The sequence below is a fragment of the Macrobrachium rosenbergii genome, chromosome 4 (genome assembly GCF_040412425.1).
Source record: "Macrobrachium rosenbergii isolate ZJJX-2024 chromosome 4, ASM4041242v1, whole genome shotgun sequence".
Taxonomy (NCBI): Eukaryota; Metazoa; Arthropoda; class Malacostraca; order Decapoda; family Palaemonidae; genus Macrobrachium; species Macrobrachium rosenbergii.
The window spans coordinates 82,653,255-82,676,887 of NC_089744.1; the positions used below are offsets into that span (position 1 = coordinate 82,653,255).

Consider the following 23,633-nt stretch of genomic DNA (forward strand, 5'->3'; position numbering starts at 1 on the left):
CCTGAAGAATACCTTAGGGGACTTCCAGCCTGTATAGCCCGTAAGGTCCTCAAAATCCATGTGTTGGAAGAAATTGATTGAAGAAGCAACTTTCCTAACATCATGACCGGCAGGCACACTGTCCAGGTCTGCTGTCTTAATGAAGTAAAGTATCTTGGATTTTACGCCGTCCTTGGAGATGATGGCACCTGTAGTACGACGAAAGAGTTGGCCCCCTTTCCAAGCCGCAGTGGCCTGGAGGTAGGCCTGAAGACAGGATACAGGGCATAAAGTGGTGTCTTGTGGAAGCAACGGGATCCGCCAGGAACCCCAGCGTTTGGTGGGGAGCTCATTCTTCGCGAGGAACGAAGGATCTGGATAAAGAGTAGCTTCCCCAGAATCCGAAATCTGGACGTGACCAGGATTATGAGAAAGGGCCATTATCTCAGAAACGTGAGCACCGGAAGCCATTGCGAGCAGAAACAAGATCTTCCTTGTCAACAACTCCAGGTCTACTGCATGATTAGAGGTATCTGAAGCCAGTTGGAGAACCTTGGACAAAGACCAAGTGATCAGCTTGGGTGGTTTAGCAGGGTTAAGTTGAGCACAGGCCTTTGGGACCTTAGATAGAAGGCCATCATTAAAATCAATATTGAAGCCATAGAATATCGGCCTATTGAGGGCTGACTTACAGGTGTTGATGGTACCAGGTGTTAAACCTTGGTCATGCAGAGGTTTAAAGAAGGAGATGCAGAAGTCCAGCGTGATGGCAGATGGATTCTGCTCACAGACAAAGGACGAAAACTTCTTCCAGGAAGAATTATATTGATTCTTAGTGTCCTCCGCCTTGTAGGACTCCAGGAAGTCTATGTTAGCTTTTTGGACGCCGAAGCGTCTTTGGACTGTGAATTCGAGAAAATCATCAAATGAAGATTGCTCGTTAGCCAGGATGAAGCGGAGGCAGTTTTCTTCTGGACTTCCTGAGTGAGAACTGGAGCCGGGAGTGGAATCAGACGTAGGCTGAGTTCCAGTGTCAGAGGAAACCAGTTGCTCTTCGGCCACTTCAGGGGTATGATGGCAGCTACGCCCTGGAAGGACCGGAGCTTGTGAAGTACCTTGAGAAGAAGGTTGACTGGAGGAAACAGGTAAATCCTGTCCCATTGATTCCAGTTGAGAGTCATCACGTTCATCCCCACAGCCCAAGGGTCTAGGACTGGGGAGACATATCGGGGAAGCTCATGGTTGTTTGTTGTCGCAAACAGATCCACCTGGAGATCTGGGACTTTGTCCAGCATGAAAGAGAATGATGCGTCGTCTAGAGCCCATTCCGATTCAAGGACTGCTGCTCTCGACAGAGAGTCTGCTATCACGTTCTTGACCCCTGCTAGATGAGTTGCAGAGAGATGCCACTTCCTGAGTCTGGGCAGCGAGAAGATGGCTATCATGACATGATTGATTAGACGTGACCTGGAGCCCCGTCGGTTGATGCAGTTCACTATGACATTGCTGTCCAGCACCAAACGGACGGACGAGCTTTTCTTGGGTTTCAGCCGTCTGAGGGATAGAAAAACGGCCATCGCTTCCAAGATGTTGATATGGAAGCTCTGAAACTTTGTCGACCAATTTCCCTGCACTTGTTGGGAGTGGGAGTGGGAGGAAGAACGAGAGGGATTGACTTTGAGAGGCTTTGGGATGAGGTCCAGGATCTCAATTGTTTGCGCAGCAAGTCAGGTGTGACTGCATGCCGATCTCTTAAGCGTTTGGTGGCTCTGCGATGCCAGACTCGATTGATGTCCTTGAGTCGGGCTTTGAGGATGGGGTCCGTGATGGAGGCGAACTGGAGGGAGCCTAGCACTCTCTCTTGCATTCGTCTGGTAGTCACCTTCTGTTTTAAGAATTGACAGACTGTCTTTGTTATTTCCCGACGCTTGGACGGGGGGACAGACAGACGGTGGGCTACCAAGTTCCAGTCTAGACCAAGCCACTGGAAGGATTGGGACGGAGTCAGATGAGATTTCTTGAAGTTTATTTGAAATCCCAGAGACTGGAGAAAGGCCAAGGTGCCCTTGGCCATCTGAAGACAACCTTCCTGGCTGGACGCCCAGACTAACCAGTCGTCCAGATAGGCTGCCACCTGAATTCCCCGACTCCGTAGGACCTGAATGATGGTATCCGCTAGTTTGGTAAAGATCCGTGGAGCTATATTGAGCCGCCCGAAGGGTATACAGTAGCTCTAAATACATAAGCCTTTGCCTTAAGTCTGACACCAAGGTAGGGGGTGAAGCGACGAGACATTGGCAGATGCCAGTAAGCGTTGGTAAGATCTATGGAGATAGTGTATGCCCCAAGGGGTAGTAGGGTTCGTATTTGCGAAATACTTAGCATCTGGAACCTGTCGCACTGATTGACGTAGTTGAGCTTCGACAGATCCAGAATGACCCTCTTCTTGTCCGAGCCTTTCTTGGGAACACAGAAGAGACGGCCTTGAAATCGCAGGGACTTGGCTGGGCGGATGACTCGTTTGGCCAAGAAGTCCTGAACATACTCTTCCTGGAAAGGTGTTGAGTCCTGGAAAAACCCCTTGGGGGGAGGAGGTGGAGACTTCCACTTCCATCCAAGACCTTCGGACACTGCACTGAATGCCCAGTTACTGAATGTCCACTGATGTTTGAAGCAGACTAGGCGACCCCCTACCGGAAGGGTCTCATTGTTTGCTTTGTCCAGCTCCTCTGCCTCCGTGTTTACCTTGGTGGTGTCCTTGAAGTTTGTTGCCAGCACCTCGACCTTTACCGCCACAGTGACCACCTCTCTGGGGAAAGTTCTGTCCAGAGTGGTAGGTCTGAAAGTTGGCCTTACCTTGTTCATAGAAAGGGTTGTAGGCAGGAGAGGGGGCTGGGTAAGGAGGAGGAGGCATCTGGTACACAGGAGCTGGGGGAGGAGGTCCAGCTTGATGGTGTGACGTCTGCTTGGAACTCTTGGCAGACTTGGGCTGAGGCTCTTGGCCAGGGGTAAACTTCCTCTTGTAACTGGAAGCATCCCACTTCTCAAGAAGATTTCTATTCTCCTGGGCAGCGGTATCGAGGATCTCTGACCAGATCATCGGGGAATAGCTTATCACCCCACACAGAAGAGTCGATCAGGCATTTTGGCTCATGCCGAACCTTGGTTGTTGGCAAGGACATGTTTTCGACATGCCCTGCGTGCCTGACAGAAGGCATATAAGTCCCGTTGCATGGTGAATGCATGGGATTTAGCCAGGGCTGTGTAGAGGTCCTTGCCCGGGTTATTGTTGATCAATACCTCCAACATAGTCTGGTGGGACAGGGAGGCTGACAGGCAGACTCTGCTCTCATACTCTGTTTTGAGGAGGGCTTCGGAAAGTAGGGGTAATCGTTCCTGAAATTGCTGACTAGCGCAATCGTTAGCCAGCTTCCCCACGGATGAAAGTGAGGTGGACCCCTTTCCATATCTCAGAGTCATTCGGTAGTACAAGCGAGGTCGGCTTGCACTCTTCAAGGGTAGGGATGGCTTTTTCCTCAATAACGGCCTTGAAAACAGACTGAGCCATCTTCGTGGTGAAAGGAACTACCATCTCGTCTGGCGTCAAGTAAGATGTGAGATTCTTCCCGAAGGCTGACACCTGAGCACTGGTACAGGCGGCCTTCTTCATCTCCGCCAGGAGAAGCTTTTGGGCCGCAGAGTGCTTAAAGACCACCGTTTCCTTGGGGATGGTGTCGTCTCGGAAGGAGGTTTCATCACTAAGCCTCACATAGCAATATGGGTAGGCTGCTTGATTAGGGTAAAATTCCAGGTCTTCTAATGGCCTGGCCCCTAGGCCTTCCCCACAGGGGAGAATGCCATCAGCCATAGGCAAGGTGACAGCACAACGCCAAGGGTTCAATGGGTTGAAGACTGGAAGTTAGGAGGCCTGTGGCAACTGACCCAATGGAGAAGCCGGTTGTGCAGGAGTCTGTATAGTCAACTTGAGAGTCGACAACTCCGACGAAAACTCTATTTTCCCAATAACTTGAGACTGCAAGGACTGCAGGAAGGAGCTCAGCTTCAAATCCAGGGCGGCATCTAGGGCGGCGGTGGTCAAGGGTGCCTCTGAGGGAGCAGAGGGAGTCTCAATGAAGGATGGACCCATCCCAGACACCGGGGATGGCTGGAGCTTTGAGACGGTGCAAAGGTCGTCTCACCGCTCTCGGATACAGCAGTAGATGAGGCAGCTGGAGAAAACAGACAAAGAGGTGTAGAGGTGGTCCCGGACAGTCTCAGAGGGGTCTCCCAAGAGATCTGCTTCTTTCGCCGAGCGAGGAGTATCCACCTGCTCCTCGGTCTCGGTATCCAGATCCACATCCTCGGTATTAATATCCAAATTAGCTAGAGCAGGGGTAGTGGTGTCCCAGGGTGACAGCTGCACCACGGGGACGGTGGCATTATACACCGCCGAAGGTTGAGCATCAGGAAAAGGAGGGCTGTAAATTCCTCAGAAGGAAGGTAGGGTTGACCCTTCTTCCTATTTTTACTAAAACCACGTACCCAAGTTTTTAACTCATGTTTAGCCCACTTCCGGTCCTTTTCGGGGATGGTAGGTCCGTAGCAGGCGGAGTGAAGAAGGGCCTTGCAGACACGACACTTTTCCGGGTCCCAGATGACAGCGGAGCCAAGGGTGGAGGAGCAGTCAGCATGCTTCCGACAACACTTATGCCTGCAGGGGTCAGGTATCGTCAACTTGCAGGTGAGATGGGCGCAGACCACTCCCTGTAAGGAAGAAAACTTCAATGAATATTTTTAGACATAAAATAAATGGGTCCGAAGACCCCAAGCCTCAGCGTAAATTAGTATACAATATTTCACAGAAATAAAGACAAGCTAGCCTAGTTGAAGCTCATGACTAATTATAGGCTAAGGAAGGATAGAAGGGCATTATCTGGGAATAACCAACCTTCATCAAATCCCTCGTAATTCAGTAAGAAGGCACTGAAGCCGGGGGCAAGGTGCCAAGCAACCGAAGTCAAGAAACACTGGAATAGGGAGGGGGAAACTGAACATCGGAACTCAGAATTCCGTCCCAGTCAGTAGAAGGCGGGGGGGGGGAGTGCCCAGGCCGACCGATCGATGGAGGCAAAGGGCTAGATGAAAGACTGACTGGGGAAGGACACGGCCTAGAGGGGAACAGCCTCAAGGGGAGGCAGCCGCTAAAGGGAATTCCGAAGAACCGACCTTCAGGAAGGTTCATCATTCCCAGATACAGAAAGGGTGTCAAAAGTCCCAAGACGGCTGCTAGGGGTGCGGACAGAAATCAGGGGCAGTGGCAACCAAGCTAGGCTACGGCCGACAGGCGGCCGAGCTGAACGGCTGACAGGCTGCCGAGCTGAACGGCTGACAGGCTGCCGAGCTGAACGGCCGAAGTAAGTTGGCCAACCTTGTAGGCCGACAGCCATTAGGCTAGGTTCTATTCTAGTTGGAGGGGAATCCAGGCAGGATGAGGAACCGACACTAGAAAATGGCTGCAGCCAACATAGCCGACAGGCGGCCGAAATGAGGAACCAACACTAAAAAACGGCTGCAGCCGACATGGCGGCAAGGGCGGCTGAGCTGGGTGGCCGACAACGATCGTCCAACCTTTCGGCCGACTGCTGCTAGGCTAGGCTAAATCCAAGGATGGAGGAGATCCATAGAAGGATGAGGAACCGTAGCCAGAAGGCGGCCGCAACCGACAGGGTGACAAGGACGACCGCTAAGACACAGGGGGCAACATGCACTCACGTCCTAGCACGCTAGGGGGCGCGAGAAGCATGAACGGAGAATCAGCCCGACACATAGGCCGACGTCGGCCGAAGACGGAGCCATCCACCGCAAGCGGTGGGGAACTGGTCAATAGGCAAGTTCGAAGACAGCCGGGCCAAGGGACAGGCTAGCCCTGACGGGCAACAGCGAAGTTCATCCAGCAAAGGCTGGGGAACGGTGACAACGTCTGCCAAAATTCAGGGGGAACTCCCCCGGGTGGACTAGGCTAACTAACGAAGTCCAACGAAGGTCAAGGACCAGACGAAGCTAGCTAAGAGAAAGACCTAAATAAAGGTAAATACTAAATATCCTATAGAAAATAAGAAATAAATAAATAAGTAAATATATAGAATAAATATATAAAATAATCATGAGCTTCGTTAAGGCAGCGAGACCGGAGTCGGCCGCGGAGGCCGAAACCGGTCACGAAAAAACTCTGGCTAAAAGGCATTAAAAGGAGATGAGAGCTCATAATAGTCTCTCTAAACACCTAAAAATACTCAACTTCTTAGAAGGAGGGGGAGAAGACGAAGCCATGATCCAAATAAAAGAAAAAAGCAGCAAATAACAGGAGGGAGTTACAGGGAATGAAACTCTGGCCGGCTGCTAAAAGGGAATGACGTAGGTCCATCGCTAGCTACGCTCACTGATATCAGGAGACATAGGCGATGTAACGGCTCCCCAATATCAATCGTTACCCCTTCCTAGCAGCAAGGTTAAATCTATGCGGGGTAAGATATAGTGGCTATGCTTGCATACGTCCCTGTTACATACACTATATCTGTATTGGATAGCTGCAGTGGGGGTTGGAACCCCACAGACCCTTTTGTTTTTTTCTCTGGTACATTTAGCAGTATTTGTACTCTAGAAAGCTGCCTAAGGGAACCTTGCATCAGGACGACACAGCCCAAGCCCAAAAAGTTTTTTTTAAATTTGCCATCCTTAAATTTAGCCTGGTCTAGGGGTGTGCTTGATATATATTTAGCCTGGACTGTGAGGGTTAAAGGTCTTAATCCAGCCCTGAATAGGACTTGTGCTATCACAATAGGGGATCAGTGACAGCAGCAGTCAGGAGCTTGCACAGAAACATGGAATATAGTAGAAAACTTCTTGTAATTTGTTCATCTTTGAATTATTGCCAGAAAACTGCACTCAAAAGAAACCCTCAGTAATGCCCTTTATAAGAAGGCCTTTAATTATCCTTTTAGAAAGATGCCACTTGCATAGTTTTGGTGAATTTCCAGTGTGGCTTTTGTTTTACAGGGAGAGGCAGAAGCAGAAATATGTTCGCTGAAGCAGAATGTCAGGTCACTGAAAAATGAGATAGAAGAATGTCATCATAAAGAAGTATCTGTAAAGGAGGAACTGAAACGGGAACGCACAGCTATTGACAGACTTGGTCTCCCTGCGTTAGCAAGGTCAAATGTAAGTTTGCTTTATCCTGGATTTAATAGATTTTTTAGTCAGATTGCAATCTTAGGAAGAACAAGCTTTTGCTAGATTTGTTGTTTCTTGAATTTTTATAGACAGTTACAGAACTTGAACTATAGCACAGTCAGATATGAGATTATGGGAGAACTGGCTGGCAGTATATTGAGTTGGAAAACACTCATTGTCATTTGTTAACCAATTTTTTTTTTTTTATTTTTTGTGATCTTCATTCTGTGGGTACTGAGCCTTAGCTGATGTTATTTTGTTGTGAATCATATACTGCATTTTGTTTTAGTTTCTTATTTTTTCATAATTTCGTGTGAGTTTCTAACCTTTTCCTCACTGCATATAGTCTGTGAATTAGTTCTAAGTTTTTCTGTTATTTTCTCTTCCCTTAACAAAATTGTCATTTCAGTATTTATTGAAGTAATTCTTAATTTTTTGATGCAGTATGTTTTGTGTCTTGTGCAATTTTTACATCAGCACTTATGACCACTAGTGTTTTGCCTGGTGACTTACTATCCTTGAATTTTGTGATTTCTTTTACACGTCATTTTCTGATGTTTCCATAGCATAGGTGTGTTGATTTGTTTGGCAAATCATACTGTGTTTATGGTTATCACTGACAAGGAACTACACAAATTATATAGTAATTGTTGCAGTAAGAGTTGCAGATCTGCACTTACCTCCCATACCTGCTGTGAATGGGACATTGACTAGTGGGTTTGTTACTTTTCCAGATGGTATGAGAAGCATTCTAAGGACCTATCAACAAAGATTTTGTTTGTCTCAAGCTTTCAGCATGTTTCTGCCTGCTCTGTGATTATGAAGGACAGAATTTCTTTAGATGATCTTTCAGTTATGTGAGGGCCCTGTACAGCAGCAGACCCATGCACTGAACATCATTGCTTTCTCTTCTTGTCCTAGTTCCCTTTGTACATGGTTTCTGATGGATCTTTCAGCATTTGGTGATGGATGCTCAGATGTCACTGTTGCTAATTATTGTGATAGCTGAGGTTCATTGTGCACTTGGATAATTGTCATGATTCAATCTTTGATGGGTGCAAAGTCACATGGTATTTATTAGATTCTTTTGTTGCCAGAGTTGGCTGTGCAGTTAAAGTGAGAGAACATCACAACAAGGATCAGATGAGATGTCAGATGACCATTAAGGAAGGAGCAGCAACATGTGTGTGAATGGACTAGACAAGAAAACCCTGTGAACAGTTGCTAGATGATTCTGCCCATCAGTATTGCTATTTCTCTTCAGTTAGCCAGGCCAACTTCCAGTCCGCAGTTCAATAAGAAAGCCCATGTAAACAAGTAGGATTATTCAGATGTCAGAAACCATGACCTTGCTGTGTATCAGCACATTCAGGTGACACTAAGATGTCTGGCCATGTACATGATAGTGAATGGTCCTGTGCTATCAGCGGTTAGTCATGATCAAAACTCTGTTGTTGATAAAAATTGTTCAAAACCTGTTGGTGTGGATCATAGCCCTGATTACAGTTCTTACAGTTTTGGGCAACTTGATTTCACCATACCATTTCATTCAGGATGTAGGACTTTGGCTTAGTCAATCCAACCATTGACAAGTCACTTTTAACTATAGCTTTGTTTTGTTCCTTAGATGAGTCCATAGGAACGAAGTTGAAATTCATAAGAAGGAAGAGGTTGTTAGCAAAAGCAGCCCTTTACTCTTCTGGGGAGTATGAAGAAGAAATTGGTCTTGGCACTGGAGAACATAAGATATGACAATGGCCTAAAGAAATTCCATTTTACTGAAGAAGGGGAGTTAATTTCGAAGGTACAGTGGCAAAACAGTACCAGGCTACCTTCAGCTTAAGTTAGAGCAGCAGCTAAAATTGGACAATGTAGTCTTGAGTTGCTAAGCCTAGGCCAGGCTGTACCAAGTTGGAGGACTTTGTAAGTCTTTTGTTCCTCTTTTAGCTAACTTCACTTGGGAGACCATTGACAACATAGGCAGCATATGGCAGGAAGAGGCTTCAGCATGGCATAAGAACCTATGTGTTCTTTTAATTATATTTGATTCTAGACTGGAGATTTTGTGGGTTTTATCAGATGATGGGTTGTTCCAACCAGCTGAGACACCATTCTTATAGAAATGAAGCTCTTGACAATGAATGCTACTGATATCCTCCTCCTTTGTCAGTTGCATTCACTTCATTAGAGATAGAGCACTACCTTTGAGTTTCTTGATATTGCTAAGTGGCAGGAGTAGATTCTGGTTGCCATGGTATTCTTCTCTCCAGTAAAGTCAGAGCATCAAATAACTTGCCTCAGGCAATGAGATTGGTAACATCACTCAGTTAAGCTTTGCTCTTGATTCTTTGCATGGCAACCCATATTCTCAGTGATATCATGCTTAAGAAGGTGACCTGAAGTTTAACATGCTTTTGCCCATGTCTACACTACACTTTGGACTAGCTAAATATGTATATACTGTTTCCCCTAAAGTTTCATTAGAACTTTAATATTTAATGTAAATTTAATATATTTAATTGATTAAATTACATACATTTACACTAATGAATCAAGTAGATCAGTATTACTGAACTATAATTATTCCTTACAGAGAGCTTTTTTATATTGTAAACAGTTCATGTACCAAAACTTCATGGTCTGTTTTTTTTTTCAACAGCTCTGCATTTTCTTGTATTGATTTGGACTTATTTTCTACACTTGACACCTGCATCATCTTTGGAAGCTGTGGTAGGGTTAATTGTGTGCAAAATGACTCATATGAAATGGGATCATCACTAACACCTTGTGCAAAGAAATGGATGCCAGTAAAATTAGCACTTAATTATAGCTACTAATTTAGTAGCTGTCATAGTTTCAAGTGCACTCCCATAATCTTATGCAAGTTAAAAGAGGTCCTGGGCCACTAATTTCCAGAAATTTAATGTAGTCCTTTAGAAGATAAAATTTGGTACAGTCCAAACCCTTATATCCGGGAACCTTCAGACCGGACCACAGAAAAACTCGGAATACAAAATACACCCCTAAAAAATTAAGCCTCTGTGTAAACATAGTCTGGCCAAGTTGCCGACTTAGCCTACTATTGTACTTAGCTAAGCTCTGATACCACTCTTTATCATTTTATGCTACAGCAGCAGTGTGTGTAGGTGATACAATCTTGATTGTATCTTTTATATAGCTGTATATTTACCCATTCAATATGCCACCCATGAGATCAGATGAGTTAAGAAACGCAAACATAAATATCTATGCTAGAAAAGGTTTTCTATCCTTTCCATTTAGTCAGCGAATGTTTAGTGTTCATTTTCCTCGAAAGATGGTGGTGTGCTTTGTTTACTTTTTTGACGGCGATGTTCAAAAGCACCGAGTGATTGCCGAAATTCATTCTTTATTTTTGTCATCTCATTACCCTCTACAATCAAAATAAATGACAAAGAAACTAATAGTGATAATTATGAAGATAGTAAATTTAGGAGATGAAAGGCACAGATAATATTCTGCAGATTCTGAGAAAAGTTGTTAACAATATGTGGCGCTGCCCTCGTGGCTGGTCAACGAACTAATACTGTAGTGGCTAATTCAAAATTGAGCCGAACCACAGGAGTTCCTGAACCACAGAATGGCGGTTTTAAGAGGTTCCATATCAGCCTTATTTCTTATATTGTAAGCACTTTATGTTTTCATGTACTGTACTGACCATTTTATTACAGGGGTTTGTCATTTAGTTTTCCAGTGAAAAGTTATTTTTTGAGGAGTTGTAATGAAATAAATTGAATGGTTAGGGAAGTTGATGTTACTTTAAATGTTTAAAAATTACTAAAGTATCTTTAATTTTCTCCCCAGAATCTTAGTGAATATTTTGAACTGCAAGTAAAGGAGAATCTTCAGCTTTGTAAGTTAGTTTTGAAAAATTTGGATGAAAAGGATGTCCTCCGTAAGACAATAGCAGCTTTAGAGAATAAGGTTCAAGATCTTACACAGAAGTATGCCAAAGCAAACTCAGTAAGTGAAGTCTGATTTTATTAAAGTCTAGTTTATTTACTTAGACATTGCCATTGATATTTTTTCTTTTTTTTTCTTTTATTTTATTGCTTCTCCTACTTAGACACTGCCATTGATATTTTTTCTTTTTCTTTTTTTGTTTTATTGCTTCTCCTTTTAACTTGTAGTTTTGGTAGATTTTCTTGCTTTCTTTTTCCTACGTAACCTTGTTGTAGATATGGGAAGACTAACAGCAACTGCTTAAGTCCTATTTTTTATACATGGATTTTTGTAGTTCAACTTATTCTCATAAACTTTCAATTACTCATAGAACATAATTTGTTTTTATTTCTTTGTTTTATTATTTTTCATATGTGGGCTTTTTATTCTTTAGAAGTATGGTTTGCAAGTTACTGTTCTTTTAGGTGCATTCCATTTAAATAAATGAAAATTTTGAATAATAATAGTTTACTGAATTCCCATTGTTGACAGAAAATACTTTGATCCATGGCATTAGGAAATACCAAGTTCATATCTAGTTCATTTTGTCTGAAACATCTACAGTCGATCCACACTATATTGCTGTTTAGCATTCGCATCTTTAGTTAATCGCGGATTTTTCTTTGGAATGTATCTCCAAATATATTGCAGAAAATTCACAAATTTGGGAATTTTTTTTTTTGTAGATCAGTATTCACTAGTAACTGTATTTTCTTTTTATTTTCGCTACTAAATATATATTGTTACTAATTTTCAAACATTTATATTAAGATTACGTAAATCACACTGGTACTCACCAGTGGTGAATGTTGATTGAAGATGATGATGATGATGATGATGAACTAGCTATGCAGTCCGATGAATGACGATGGAGATATGATGGCATAACAAGGCAGAGGTGTTAATGCCTCTTCCCCTTCTTCAGACAATTTGTCCACTAATTGCACTTCTTCAGGGATTTGGGGAGGCTTTGGAGGGTCCTTCATGGTTATAGGCAGCTGCCGTTGCTGCTGCTTCATGCTGACAAGGAGGTCTCTATAGGGTGCCAAAATCCCATCAAGACAATATGAAAAGTCTATGGAGTGATGCATATTGGGATCCTATGCCCCAGTCATCTCCTGTAGCTCCTTGGCCATCCTCATAAGTTGGGACAGATGTCCAAAGACAGGCCCTCATCCTCCTTGTTCCCGTCCCCTGAACCTGCAACGTCTTCTTCCACGCTGGCAGCCTTCGTCAGCTCTTCCAAATCCTGGTCCATCAAGAGATCAAAGTGGGCATCAATGAGGGTGCTGATTTCATCTCCACCAAAGAGTGTCGTGACAATCCTCTGGCGCGTAGGCTCTTTGCCAGAAGTCTTAGAAGGAGCAGGGTGTTTAGGAGGCATCTTAGGGCACTATTATAGATTAACACTGCGAAAAAAGACACAGAAAGTACACAGATACACAGCAAAACACTTGAACAATAGGGGCACATGCAGTGAACTGGGAAGCTGGACAGAGATGCTGGGTCATTTGCGCATCATATACAGTACAGGGTACAGTTCATAACAACATTGATATTTTGCGCATCATGTACTGCGCATACTGTACATTTTGTTGGTATTTTGTTGTTGTTAGATGATTTTGAAATATTAAAGTGTTTTAGGATGATAATAGAGCATATCTAAAATACATGGGTAGTTTGTTGAATGACAGGACTACCTCCGAATGTTAGGTTTGTTTACAGCTGCGGAATCTGTCCTGTCATTCTACAGTATTTTCATTTTACTGTATTTTCGTGACTAAATTTTTTATGATAAAAAAATTATTTACTAATTTCAAATATTAATATTAATGTAAGCACCACAAAACATCAATAAAATTTTTCTTTTTTTTATTAAAAAATGTTTGCCCCAAAACCACCCCCAGGAAGTTCCAAACACAGAGCTTTTGCAAAAGGAAAATGCATATTGGGAAGCTGAAATACCTAGGCGCAGTGCTACTTGACACGCTATTGACTGGTATCTGCAAAGCAGCCAATTCAGGAGTACCATTCATTTTCCTTGGCGCTGATTGGCTTTGTACCCCCAAGACTTTCTCTCAGGGAGATGTATATGTACATACTGCAGGAGCCCTACCTCTGCTATTGCAAAGTGTATCCTTACACTGTTTGAGTGTTTCGCATGTGTATCTGTACTTGCTGTGTCTTTATTCGCAGTGTTAATCTGTGTTATCTTTTTGAATCGTGCCCTAAGATGCCTCCTAAATGCGCTGCTCCTTCTAAGGCTTCTGGCAAAGAGCCTAAGCGCCTGAGGAAGATCATGACACTCCAGGAGGGGAAAAGTTACATCACAGTAGTCCGCCATTATGGCATGAATGAGAGAACCATCCGGTACATCAAGAAGAAAGAGGCAGAGATAAGGAAGGCCGTGAGTGTTAGCTTATACATTAGTGCAAAGAAGTTTTCCACTGTGTGTGGTAAGAGCATCATGATGATGGAGTCAGCTTTGGCATTTCGGATATTGGACTTCTGTTAGAACATCCCCTTCGACACCAACATCATTTGCGAGAAAGCACAACTCTGCCAGCAGTTTTCGACTGTTACGGAAGGTGGTGACGTACAGGAAGCAGACTTCTTAGGCTTCGATGAACTTGCTGAAGAAGAAGAGGAAGAGGAAGAAGCAGGACTGTCATCAGCTCCTCAAGGTTTTTGGACCAGCAAGGGGTGGTTCCACAGTTTTCGGGGGCAGTTCCAACTAAAGAGTGTTTCTCTGCATGGGGAAGCGGCATTGGCAGATGGAAGCAGCTGCAAAATATCCCAAGACCTTCAAAAAAATCATCAGCGACAATGGCTACCATCCACAACAGGTGTTCAGTATGGACGAGACTGGCTTGTTTTGGAAGAAGATGCCTTCATGGACATACCTCATGAAGGACAAAGCCAGAGCCCCCGGGTTCAAGGCCCAGAAGGATAGGGTTACCCTCATAATGTGTGGCAGTGCTGCTGGCTTCATGCTGGGACCAGGCCTCATTTACAAGGCTGCAAACCCCCAGGGCCCTTGAGAATAAGAACAAGCACTTGCTGTATGTGTTTTGGATGCACAGCCCCAAAGCCTGCATCACCAAAGTCCTTACGTCTAACTAATTCATTCAAAGCTTTGTCCCTCAAGTTAGGGAATGCCTCAGCGACTTGTGCATGGAGTTCAAGGTGTTGTTGATTATGGATAATGCTGGTGACCACCCTCTTGACCTATTACCAGGAGTCTAGCTTGAGTTCCTCCCTGCCAACACCGTTTCTCTCCTCCAGCCTATGGACCAGGGCATGATCTGCGCCTTCACAGCACTCTACACCTGGAGCTCCTTCAAGCACCTTGTAAAGGCAATGGACAGTGACAGTGAATACATGCAGAAGGAGTATTGATGTAAATTCACGATTGCCATATGTCTGACTGTTGTCGACCGATCATTGAAAGATACGAAAAAGGAGACCCTTAATGCATGCTGGAAGAAGTTGTGGCTGGAGTGTGTTCATGATTATAAAGCCTTCTCTCCTGATGAAATTCAACATTCAGCCATTGATAACACAGTCCATTTGGCAAGGATGCTTGGTGGAGAAGGCTTTGATGACATCACCAAGAATGAAGTAGTCACCCTCATTGATGCCCACTCTGCCCTCCTGACGGACCAGAGTTTTGAAGAGCTGAAAAAATCTAAGTGCCAGTAAGGAAGAAGACATGGCAGGTTCAGGGGATGGGGATGAGGAGGAGGATGAGGGCCTGTCTCTGGAACGTCTGTCCCGCCTCATGAGAATGATCAAGGAGCTGCAGGAGTTGGCTTTGGCATGGGATCCTTATCTGGAATGCTCCATAGAGTGTTCAGATGCCCTTGATGCGGCAATAGCGCCCTATAATAACGCCCTTGTCAGCATGAAGAAGCGGCAACAGCAGCTGCCTATCACCATGTTTCTCGAGCGGATGAAGAAGGGCCCTCCAAAGCCTCCCGAAACCCCTGAAGAAGCACCTGAAGAAGGGGAAGAGGCGCCCCCCGAGGAGATGTAACTCTTTGGCTTTACTGTGTAGTCACATCTGTATTGTCAATCATCGGACTGCACAGCTAATTCATCATCATCTTCAATCAACATTCATCACTGGTGAGTACCTGTATGGTTTATGTAATCTTAAATTTCTTATTATTTCATATATTTTTTTTTTAGTCCATAAGTTGACCCCCTGGATTCACGGAATCAGCGATTCGCGGGATCCTCTGTGGAACCCATGTATAAATTATTTGTGGAAAACCCCATTTGCTGGTTTTTTCTTAGAGGAATATTCTGTATTTTCATATTATTTTCGTGACTAAATACTTTACTGTACCTACATATACATTTTATGATAAAATAATGATTTACACTACTAGTTTTCAGCCCTAGGAGAGTTGATATTAACTCAGTGGTCTGGTTAAACTAACGTTAAAAAAAAAAAAAACTAGTTTTCAAATATTAATATTAAGTTTAATAAGATTAAATAATAATATTAAATAAAATATAACAATAACAGTCTCTCTCTCTCTCTCACTGAGATGAGATAATTTTTATGCACAAGTATGTTTATTTGTTTTGTATGATAAATAAATGATTTACTAATTTAAAAAAATATTAAAATTAATATTACTAATTTTCAAATATTAATAATATTAATTTTCAAGTATTAATATTAATATTAATGTAAAGAAAGTATAGTGAATTATTAAGATTTTATTTCAATATAAATTCTTTCCCTCATCTTCTGATGGGTTTGGAGCAAGGGGGTGGGGTGAACCTGCCAAATATGTCAAATTACTTGACATTTCTGACCGCAAGGGTAGAAGATGGCTGATGTTGCCACTTGTGGTCAAATCAGTTTCTCCCTTCTTTCCTTCCTTCCTTCTCTCTCTCTCTCTCTCTCTCTCTCTCTCTCTCTCTCTCTCTCTCTCTCTCTCTCTCTCTCTCTCTCTCTCTCTTTTGCCAAAGGGTAGAATGTGAGAAATGGATAGATAGATAAATAGATATGAGTTCAGCTCTCTCTCTCTCTCTCTCTCTCTCTCTCTCTCTCTCTCTGGCTGAGATCAGAGAATTTTTATGCATATGTAATATTTACATATTTGTTTTGTATGATAAATAAATGATTTACTAATTTTCAAAAATTAATATTAATGTAAACAGCAAAATATCAGTTCATTAAAGAAAAGTTCAGTATAAATTCTTTTAACTCATCTGTTACCCAGTCTTTTCCTGAATGCTTTGAGAGACAGGGAGGGTGCACCTGTCAATTATGTCAAATAACTTGGCAGCAATGGTAAAAAATGTTGCCACTAGGTGGTCAAATAAATGCTCTCTCTCTCTCTCTCTCTCTCTCTCTCTCTCTCTCTCTCTCTCTCTCTCTCTCTCTCTCTCTCTCTCTCTCTCAGGAAAAGATATATACTGCTGATTTGAGTCTCTTTAACCAATTTGGTGTTAACACATATGCACACTGTTTGTGTGTGTGTTCACAGTGTTTTAAAAATGTGTAGTAAATATAATACATCTTTGGAAGACAAAAAACAGACAAATTTTTTTCTTTCTGTTTTGGCTGGAAGGGTTAGAAGTATGTATGTATAAATTTTTAAGGGTATTAATGTTTAAGATGATATTAATAATACAATTTTAAAGATTAATTCAGTAATAGGATAATCATTTAAGGTATATTTGATGTAGGATGATACTTTAAGTATACATTTGGTATTTGAACTTTCAAGATAGGCAGTTATAAGCATTTTGAGAGGGGGGGTTGTTAACTATTTGGGGATTTTAACTATTCGCGGGGGTTTGTGGTACGCGTCCCCTGTAAACCCAGGCGGGTTGATTGTATTTAAATGCTGTATTTAGGTACAGTACTTATTGTACCAACGTCACCCCATCTATGTTAAAGTGTTGTAGGATGATAGTTTAACTTATATCTGGTGTTTGAACTATTAAAATAGGCAGTTATAAGTGTTTTTAGAGGGGGGGGGTTCCAACATCGCGGATTTCAAGTTATTACGATTACCAGGGGTCGACTGTAGTAGCAGGTTAATTGCATAAACCAAAAAAAAATGTACTGTACTGTAAAATGAAAAAGGAGCTGTATTCAGTAACCCATTTCTTCTGTTGTAAGCATCTTGGAGAAACTATTAAATATATTAGAGATTTTGCATTAGTTAATAAATGCCATCCTTTCATGCATTGGAATTTTTAAGGGTTTATTCTAATGGACAGGTTTTTATGTTTCAGTGCAAAGTATTGGTAGATTGTTGACAGTTCCTGATATGTTACTGTCCTTGGATGGGAAGGTTTTTCATACTGATGTTCACGGTTATACAATTACATCACGTTTTACGTAATCAGGTGCAGGGGTTTAAAAGATTATTGGTGATGGATTGTTATAAAAAATATATATGAAGATGTGCACCATTAGCATATATTCATACCGTGATATAGTACGTGCACCATTAGCATATATTCATACTGTAATATAGTACAGTACAGTAGTTAAAATGAAAAGTAAAACAATAATTAGAATGCAATAGCATTTTCATCAGCCATGTTTAGAATGCCCCACTGTCCCACATGTTTTGAACAATACCCTTCTTAAATTGGCTGTTTTCTGGTACATTATAGTCGACAGATTTCTGGGGTGATTTTTCCCAACTGTATTTAAAGTCGTAGGTTCTCTGAGGAATTTCATGAAAATTTACTGAATATGTCTTAAATTGTTTCAGGAAAAGATTGAAAGCTCAAGCAATGAGATCTGCCTGAAAAGAGAAGTAAGAAGATATACAGAACAGGTTGTCTCATTACAAAATGCATTATCACAAAAAGATGCAGAGTTGCAGTCTAGAGCAAATATTGATAGCAGTAATATGTGCCTTAATTGTAGGGTAAGTGTACCATTTATTGTTATTTTAAGCACGATGGTAAAGACTTTTTACTTGCTTTTTGACTGTAGATCTTTCCCACGCTTAAAATAAAATAGTTTTTTAATCCCTGATCAACAAAGTTTATTGTAGTAATAATTTTTGCAATTTTGTATATAAAGGAAATATAAGAGCATTCAGTGTTTAATTTGATTTTAATGCCAGTGATAATTCAATATGCTGGCCAGGTGTGTTTTTAAGTTTTGCAGCCATTGCTGTTGAGACATTGGACCACAACTCATCACCAGTGATTTGTAATTGAAATTAGGTACTGCTCATGTTCTTGTAGATCTGTTGATCCCCAGCAGCCAGTCTGATTCATTCTTTGTGCAGTGTTAATCCTTTGAAGACAAAAATGTTCTGCTGGGATGAAGGGAAAATTTTTATTTAAGCAATTGTTTTATATGAAGAAATGAGTTGTCTGTAGAGAACAAACTCATTACTTACGGTAAGAAGATTTATTTCTTGAGTGTCAATCACAGGTTCCATTTAAATCTATATATTCTAGACCTTCATGCTTGGAGGTTTTCTAAAAACACCTCAAAAGCAAAAAGTTTTCACAGAAGCAATCTGGATCCAACACTCCACCCCTACCCAGCTAAGTAGAACTCCTGTCCTTATTTTAGCAGTGGCAGAAGCATTCACCAATTTAGTATCTACATTCCAAAAGTGGAAGAACACCTCTTCTTTTCTAAACAGAAGTGTCAGTCAGTCTTGTAAAAGAATTCTGATCTGAGATAGGACAGATCAGAATTCTTTTACAAGACTGACTGACACTTCTGTTTAGAAAAGAAGAGGTGTTCTTCCACTTTTGGAATGTAGATACTAGATTGGTGAATGCTTCTGCCACTCCTAAAATAAGGACAGGAGTTCTACTTAGCTGGTAGGGGTGGAGTGTTGGATCCAGATTGCTTCCTGTGAAAACTTTTTGCTTTTGAGGTGTTTTTGGAAAACCTCCAAGCATGAAGGTCTGGAATATATAGATTTAAATGGAACCTGTGATTGACATGATTTTTCTTCCAACTAAGAAGTGTAACAGGAAGAGAATATCCTAAAACCACTTTTGCGGGCTCAACAGTCAAATAGAATTTTTGTAGGTGGAAGAATTAAAATGACATGAACATCATTTGAGCCTAAATATTCCTTTGGAGGGCAAAAAGATTTTCTGACCTTACATTTACATTGATATGGTTTGACCCTACCAGTTGTATTTTACTCCAACTTAGATCTCTCAAAATATGTAATATACATATAATTGCAGACAGACTAATTTGCACATGATATGGTTGTAACTCTGAGTCAGTGCAAACTCTGATACACTTGAAATCCTTTCTAATCATGTAACCTAAAGCTTTAGGTATTTTACATGTTTGGAAGACAATACTTTCAACTTCCATACTAAAGAAATTATGTAATATGAATTATTAAGACGAGCTCTGAAAGCTTTAGTATTATCTATACACAATTCTGAATTGGTGAAAACTTATTCTGATTAACTTTTACATTTAATCTTTTCGGGATGTCCTTCTACCCTTTCTAGGTGATGTGTCTCTTATCCAGTAAAAAAAATTTTCTCAGATAATGAAAATCATTGTCCTTTAATCTACACTCATCAGTTTCCAGGTACAAGTCTTGTATCCTGTGATGTGAGCACAATTCTGCACATAATTTAGCCTCTCAGTCTTCAAAATATTGCACTTGTCCTTATAATAACAGTTTTGAGTTGAGAAATAACTGATTTCTTCTTGGAGAAGTTGATGTTTTTCCTGGGAAGGCATGTCCCACGCCCAGTTGCATTTAAGAAACCATTCCACTTATGGTACAAACTAATAAAAAACCAACTCAATAGATTTACAAAATATTTCTCAACTATTGAAGGCATAGTTCCATATAATCTACAAAGGCTGTAAGGTGTAGGTTTTTGTGCAGTATATTTAAAACTACATAGAAACAGTTGTTTTGGGGACCAGTCTTAACATTCAACAATCTTGGCTGTACAGTAGTATATGTATGTATATAGGTTGTTTGGTCTGAGTTTACTTTTGAGTAAAGTACTTACTACATGCTCCAGAACTAAACTTGACTCAGAAACGTGCATATATCGAGTCCCAGTGTTCTACAAAATAGTATATGTATACTGTATAGGTCATTGGGTGTATGTTCTATCAGGTAGCCAGGCATTGCCTACCCTATCTTGTCGACTGCTTAAAAACATAGAGACATATTTCAGCACGGAACTTTCTAATCAAACCATCCTTTAACCTAACCTCAAACTAGAAAGTTGTGCCCTTACCTGGCTGGGGGTGCTTTGCCCAACCTGCCCCCCAGAATTGACAGTGAAAATACAAACTAAGTAGAACATTAGCTGGAAGTTTTCAGTCATACAGGTGGCCTGGCATAGGCCATCCCTTGAAGGTAGTAAAAAATCTAGCAAGGATGCATCTAATGAACCTTTCCTTAATGTAACCTTAAATAGTGGCAGCTAGTCGCCCCTCCCCCATTTATGAGAGTGAAAATGTGAACAGAGTAGAATGGCAGTGGAAGTTGTTGTTTGGATGCAACTACCTTAGTCTACCCCTAGGGACATGAGGGATCTTTTGATCCCCCAGTAACTGCATATGAAAATCTCTGGTTCAGATCATACGATTATTATTATTTTGCACCATGATGTTTGAATGTACTTTGTGGGAAAATGTTCCCATCTCTTGAAAGGGCCATAACTGTCCATGTGGCAATACTTAAGGCAATACTCATACCTCAGCTCAGGATACTGGGAGGTTAGTGTGACTTGTGTTTTCACTAAAAGGTACTACATCTCCCCATTCCAGTACATCTCATAAATATTTGTCCATAAATACCATCAGGGATTGTTGCTGATTTTAGTTCTTTTACGGTATTATGTGAGTTGTAATTATAATTTTGCAAAATAAATAAAAAAAATATTAGAAAGAACTTGTATAACTCTCTAAAATTAGTGTATTTTTACAAGTGTCTTGGAAAAGAGGCCCTACACAACGTTTGAAATATTTTCTTTCAACTTCCTGTGGAAGGTTTAGAAAATTTTTTAGAGTTTTTTCTTATACCATATCACTCTCTTAAAGTTTGCCCAGTCTCAGGGTATTATTGTATACGATATTTAGCCCAGCCTGTAAGTGTTAATGGTGGTAGGTCAAAATCCAGACAATACTAGGCTAACATACAGAAACAACAAATGCACTTCTCACCTTTTTAAAGACTGCTGAGGTTAACATTTTTTGGGTTCCAACCTCTTCTTTTTAGCTGTCTTCTGTAGATAGGAGATGTCATACTTTTTTTTTTTTATTGGAAAATAACAAGTCTTTGGCTGGGAGTGTTGATGATTCTTGAGCAGATAAACACGTTTAATTAGTTTTAGAAATGCCGAAATTTACATAGAATGCCTTTTGGATACTGCTCCCAGTTTTGCACTCTTCTCATTGGCTAGAGAAATCCTCTAATATAATAATCCTTGCCAGTTGTTGAATTTAAGGAATTCTTCAAATTTACAGGTAATATCAATCTAACTGCACAAAACTTGGCGTCTCTAAGGTATTGAATTTTTCACAGTTAGCAATGCAGTTGGTAAATTTATTACATGTCTCCATTGTGATGTTGGAAAGGGAGAACAACCAAATTTGCATTGTAAGTGCATTGTCCACAACTCTGGGAAAGAAAATTTGTGTTACCACAATGCACCTAATGGAGTCAATTCTTTACCCATAATTATGTGGACACTTGCTTCTCCCTGATATGCAACTTCATTCCTCTAATGGAAGCTAGCCAGTTACATGCATCTAAGAGGGCAAGCTTGTGCTCAGTGGGCCAAGCTACTCCTGCAAAATTGTAGAAACACCTCAAAAATATTAGTGCTTTAGATTTCACAGAAATATGTTATTCCTAGAAAAACCTAGCTTGGAGTATTTACCATTTGCAAATAATTTGCATTTTTTTTTTCTAATTAAAACTGCTTAGATTTTTCATTTTCTCCAACCAGTGTTTTTAGTAGAGACTGCCACAGTTTTGTTGGCTTTGTAAGTTTGTTCTGCAGTAGGGTGATTTTCTTACGCAGGTTTGTGAAAATAATCGCTAAACTCCTCTCCTGAATGAATATTGGGGTTTTCTGGTGCTTTCTCCTTAGATTTCAAGATTCTGGTGCTGTGTCAAAGCTTGGAATAATTCAGTTTGAAAATTGCAAGGATCAGGTATGATGATTTTTTTCATGAAATTAAGAGCTTTTTGGTGAATCCTTGGTCCTGAAATACAGGCATCTTCAGATCCTTTTGAAGAAAGCCATTTGTAAGCAGTGGTATTCATCTTATCAAGTTTTGCTGCATGAAGGGTATGATGCTTTTCAGTACCCTTCTTACTAGGTGACTTAACATGAAAAACTTCAAGCTCTTGTGATAGAGCTGCAACATTGTGGATTGCCAAAAATCCATCATTATAAATTTGCCTATCAGATCCATTTCAAAGAAAGTTCAATATATTTTTGTTTCTGTTCCATCAGGATGCTAGGTAACAGAGCAGATTCACGTTAGCAGATGAGAGCAAAGTTTCTGATAGCTAAGACAAAAGTTTAAGCTTTCAGTATCTACACTGAATACCTAGACTTTAATGTGAATGGAGAGATGCTGTCTGGAGAGTACCCAGTTTAAAATTGTGTTAGATGTTGCCAGTAATGTGAAATGAGCCGGGTGCCCTCAGCTCTTGGGAATAGGTTTTTATTACCTGGTAACCTGAATAGGTACCCAATCTTTAGTTGTTTGATTAGTTTGAAATGTTCTGCTTTTTGTAAGAGTACTTAATAAAACAGGTATTAATAAAGGCTTTTATAGTTTGTTTATATTAAAATTGTTTAAGCCATTGTTGTCTTTTAAAGTTAAAGATATTAAATTTATTATTGTGTGTCCTTTTCACATCAGTTCTTAAGAATGGAATCCAGTTACTTATTACAGAACTTGAATAGTTTAACCACAAGCTTCATACAAAACCAACAATACAAATATATATTTTTCAGATGCCTCATATTTATGATGAAAATTTAAGACTAAAATCAAGGTGGAAGTCTTTGCTGTATCAAAAGCAGTATCTGTTGTCATGCTTAAGAACATACAAAGACAGCGAGGTTCAAGTAATATCTCGAATGCATAACATTGCTGAGGGATACAATCCAGCTGGTAGAGGTCGGGCAAAGGCTACTTGTGAAAAGAAACAAATTAGATGTAAATTGAAGTAAGTATTTTTTCTCCTCTTAGTAACACTGAGCAACCCATTTTTTATTTGCAAGTAGATTTGATTTTTGTTTTATAAGATTTTTGTTTTATAAATTGCTAAAGCTAACTTGTTTATTTTTACTGTATAGTTTTTCCTTCTTCATGTTTTATATGTAGCCCCCTCAATTCTTTATTAACGTTGCAACTGTAATGGAGATGTCCCTTTCACAGCTTTCAGGATTTTCATTAATTTTCAACCTTTGTG

General features: G+C 40.9%; 1 protein-coding gene across 1 annotated transcript in view; it reads left to right on the plus strand.

The window, feature by feature from the left end:
* Window positions 1-23,633, plus strand: part of LOC136836305 (golgin subfamily A member 4-like) — a 520,799-nt gene that overhangs the window by 437,273 nt on the left and 59,893 nt on the right. Inside the window, exons 43-46 of the mRNA XM_067100429.1 lie at window positions 7,036-7,197; window positions 11,053-11,211; window positions 17,943-18,101; window positions 23,173-23,387. Of these exons, the coding sequence (XP_066956530.1) occupies window positions 7,036-7,197; window positions 11,053-11,211; window positions 17,943-18,101; window positions 23,173-23,387 (695 nt within the window). The remainder of the gene's footprint in view (window positions 1-7,035; window positions 7,198-11,052; window positions 11,212-17,942; window positions 18,102-23,172; window positions 23,388-23,633) is intronic.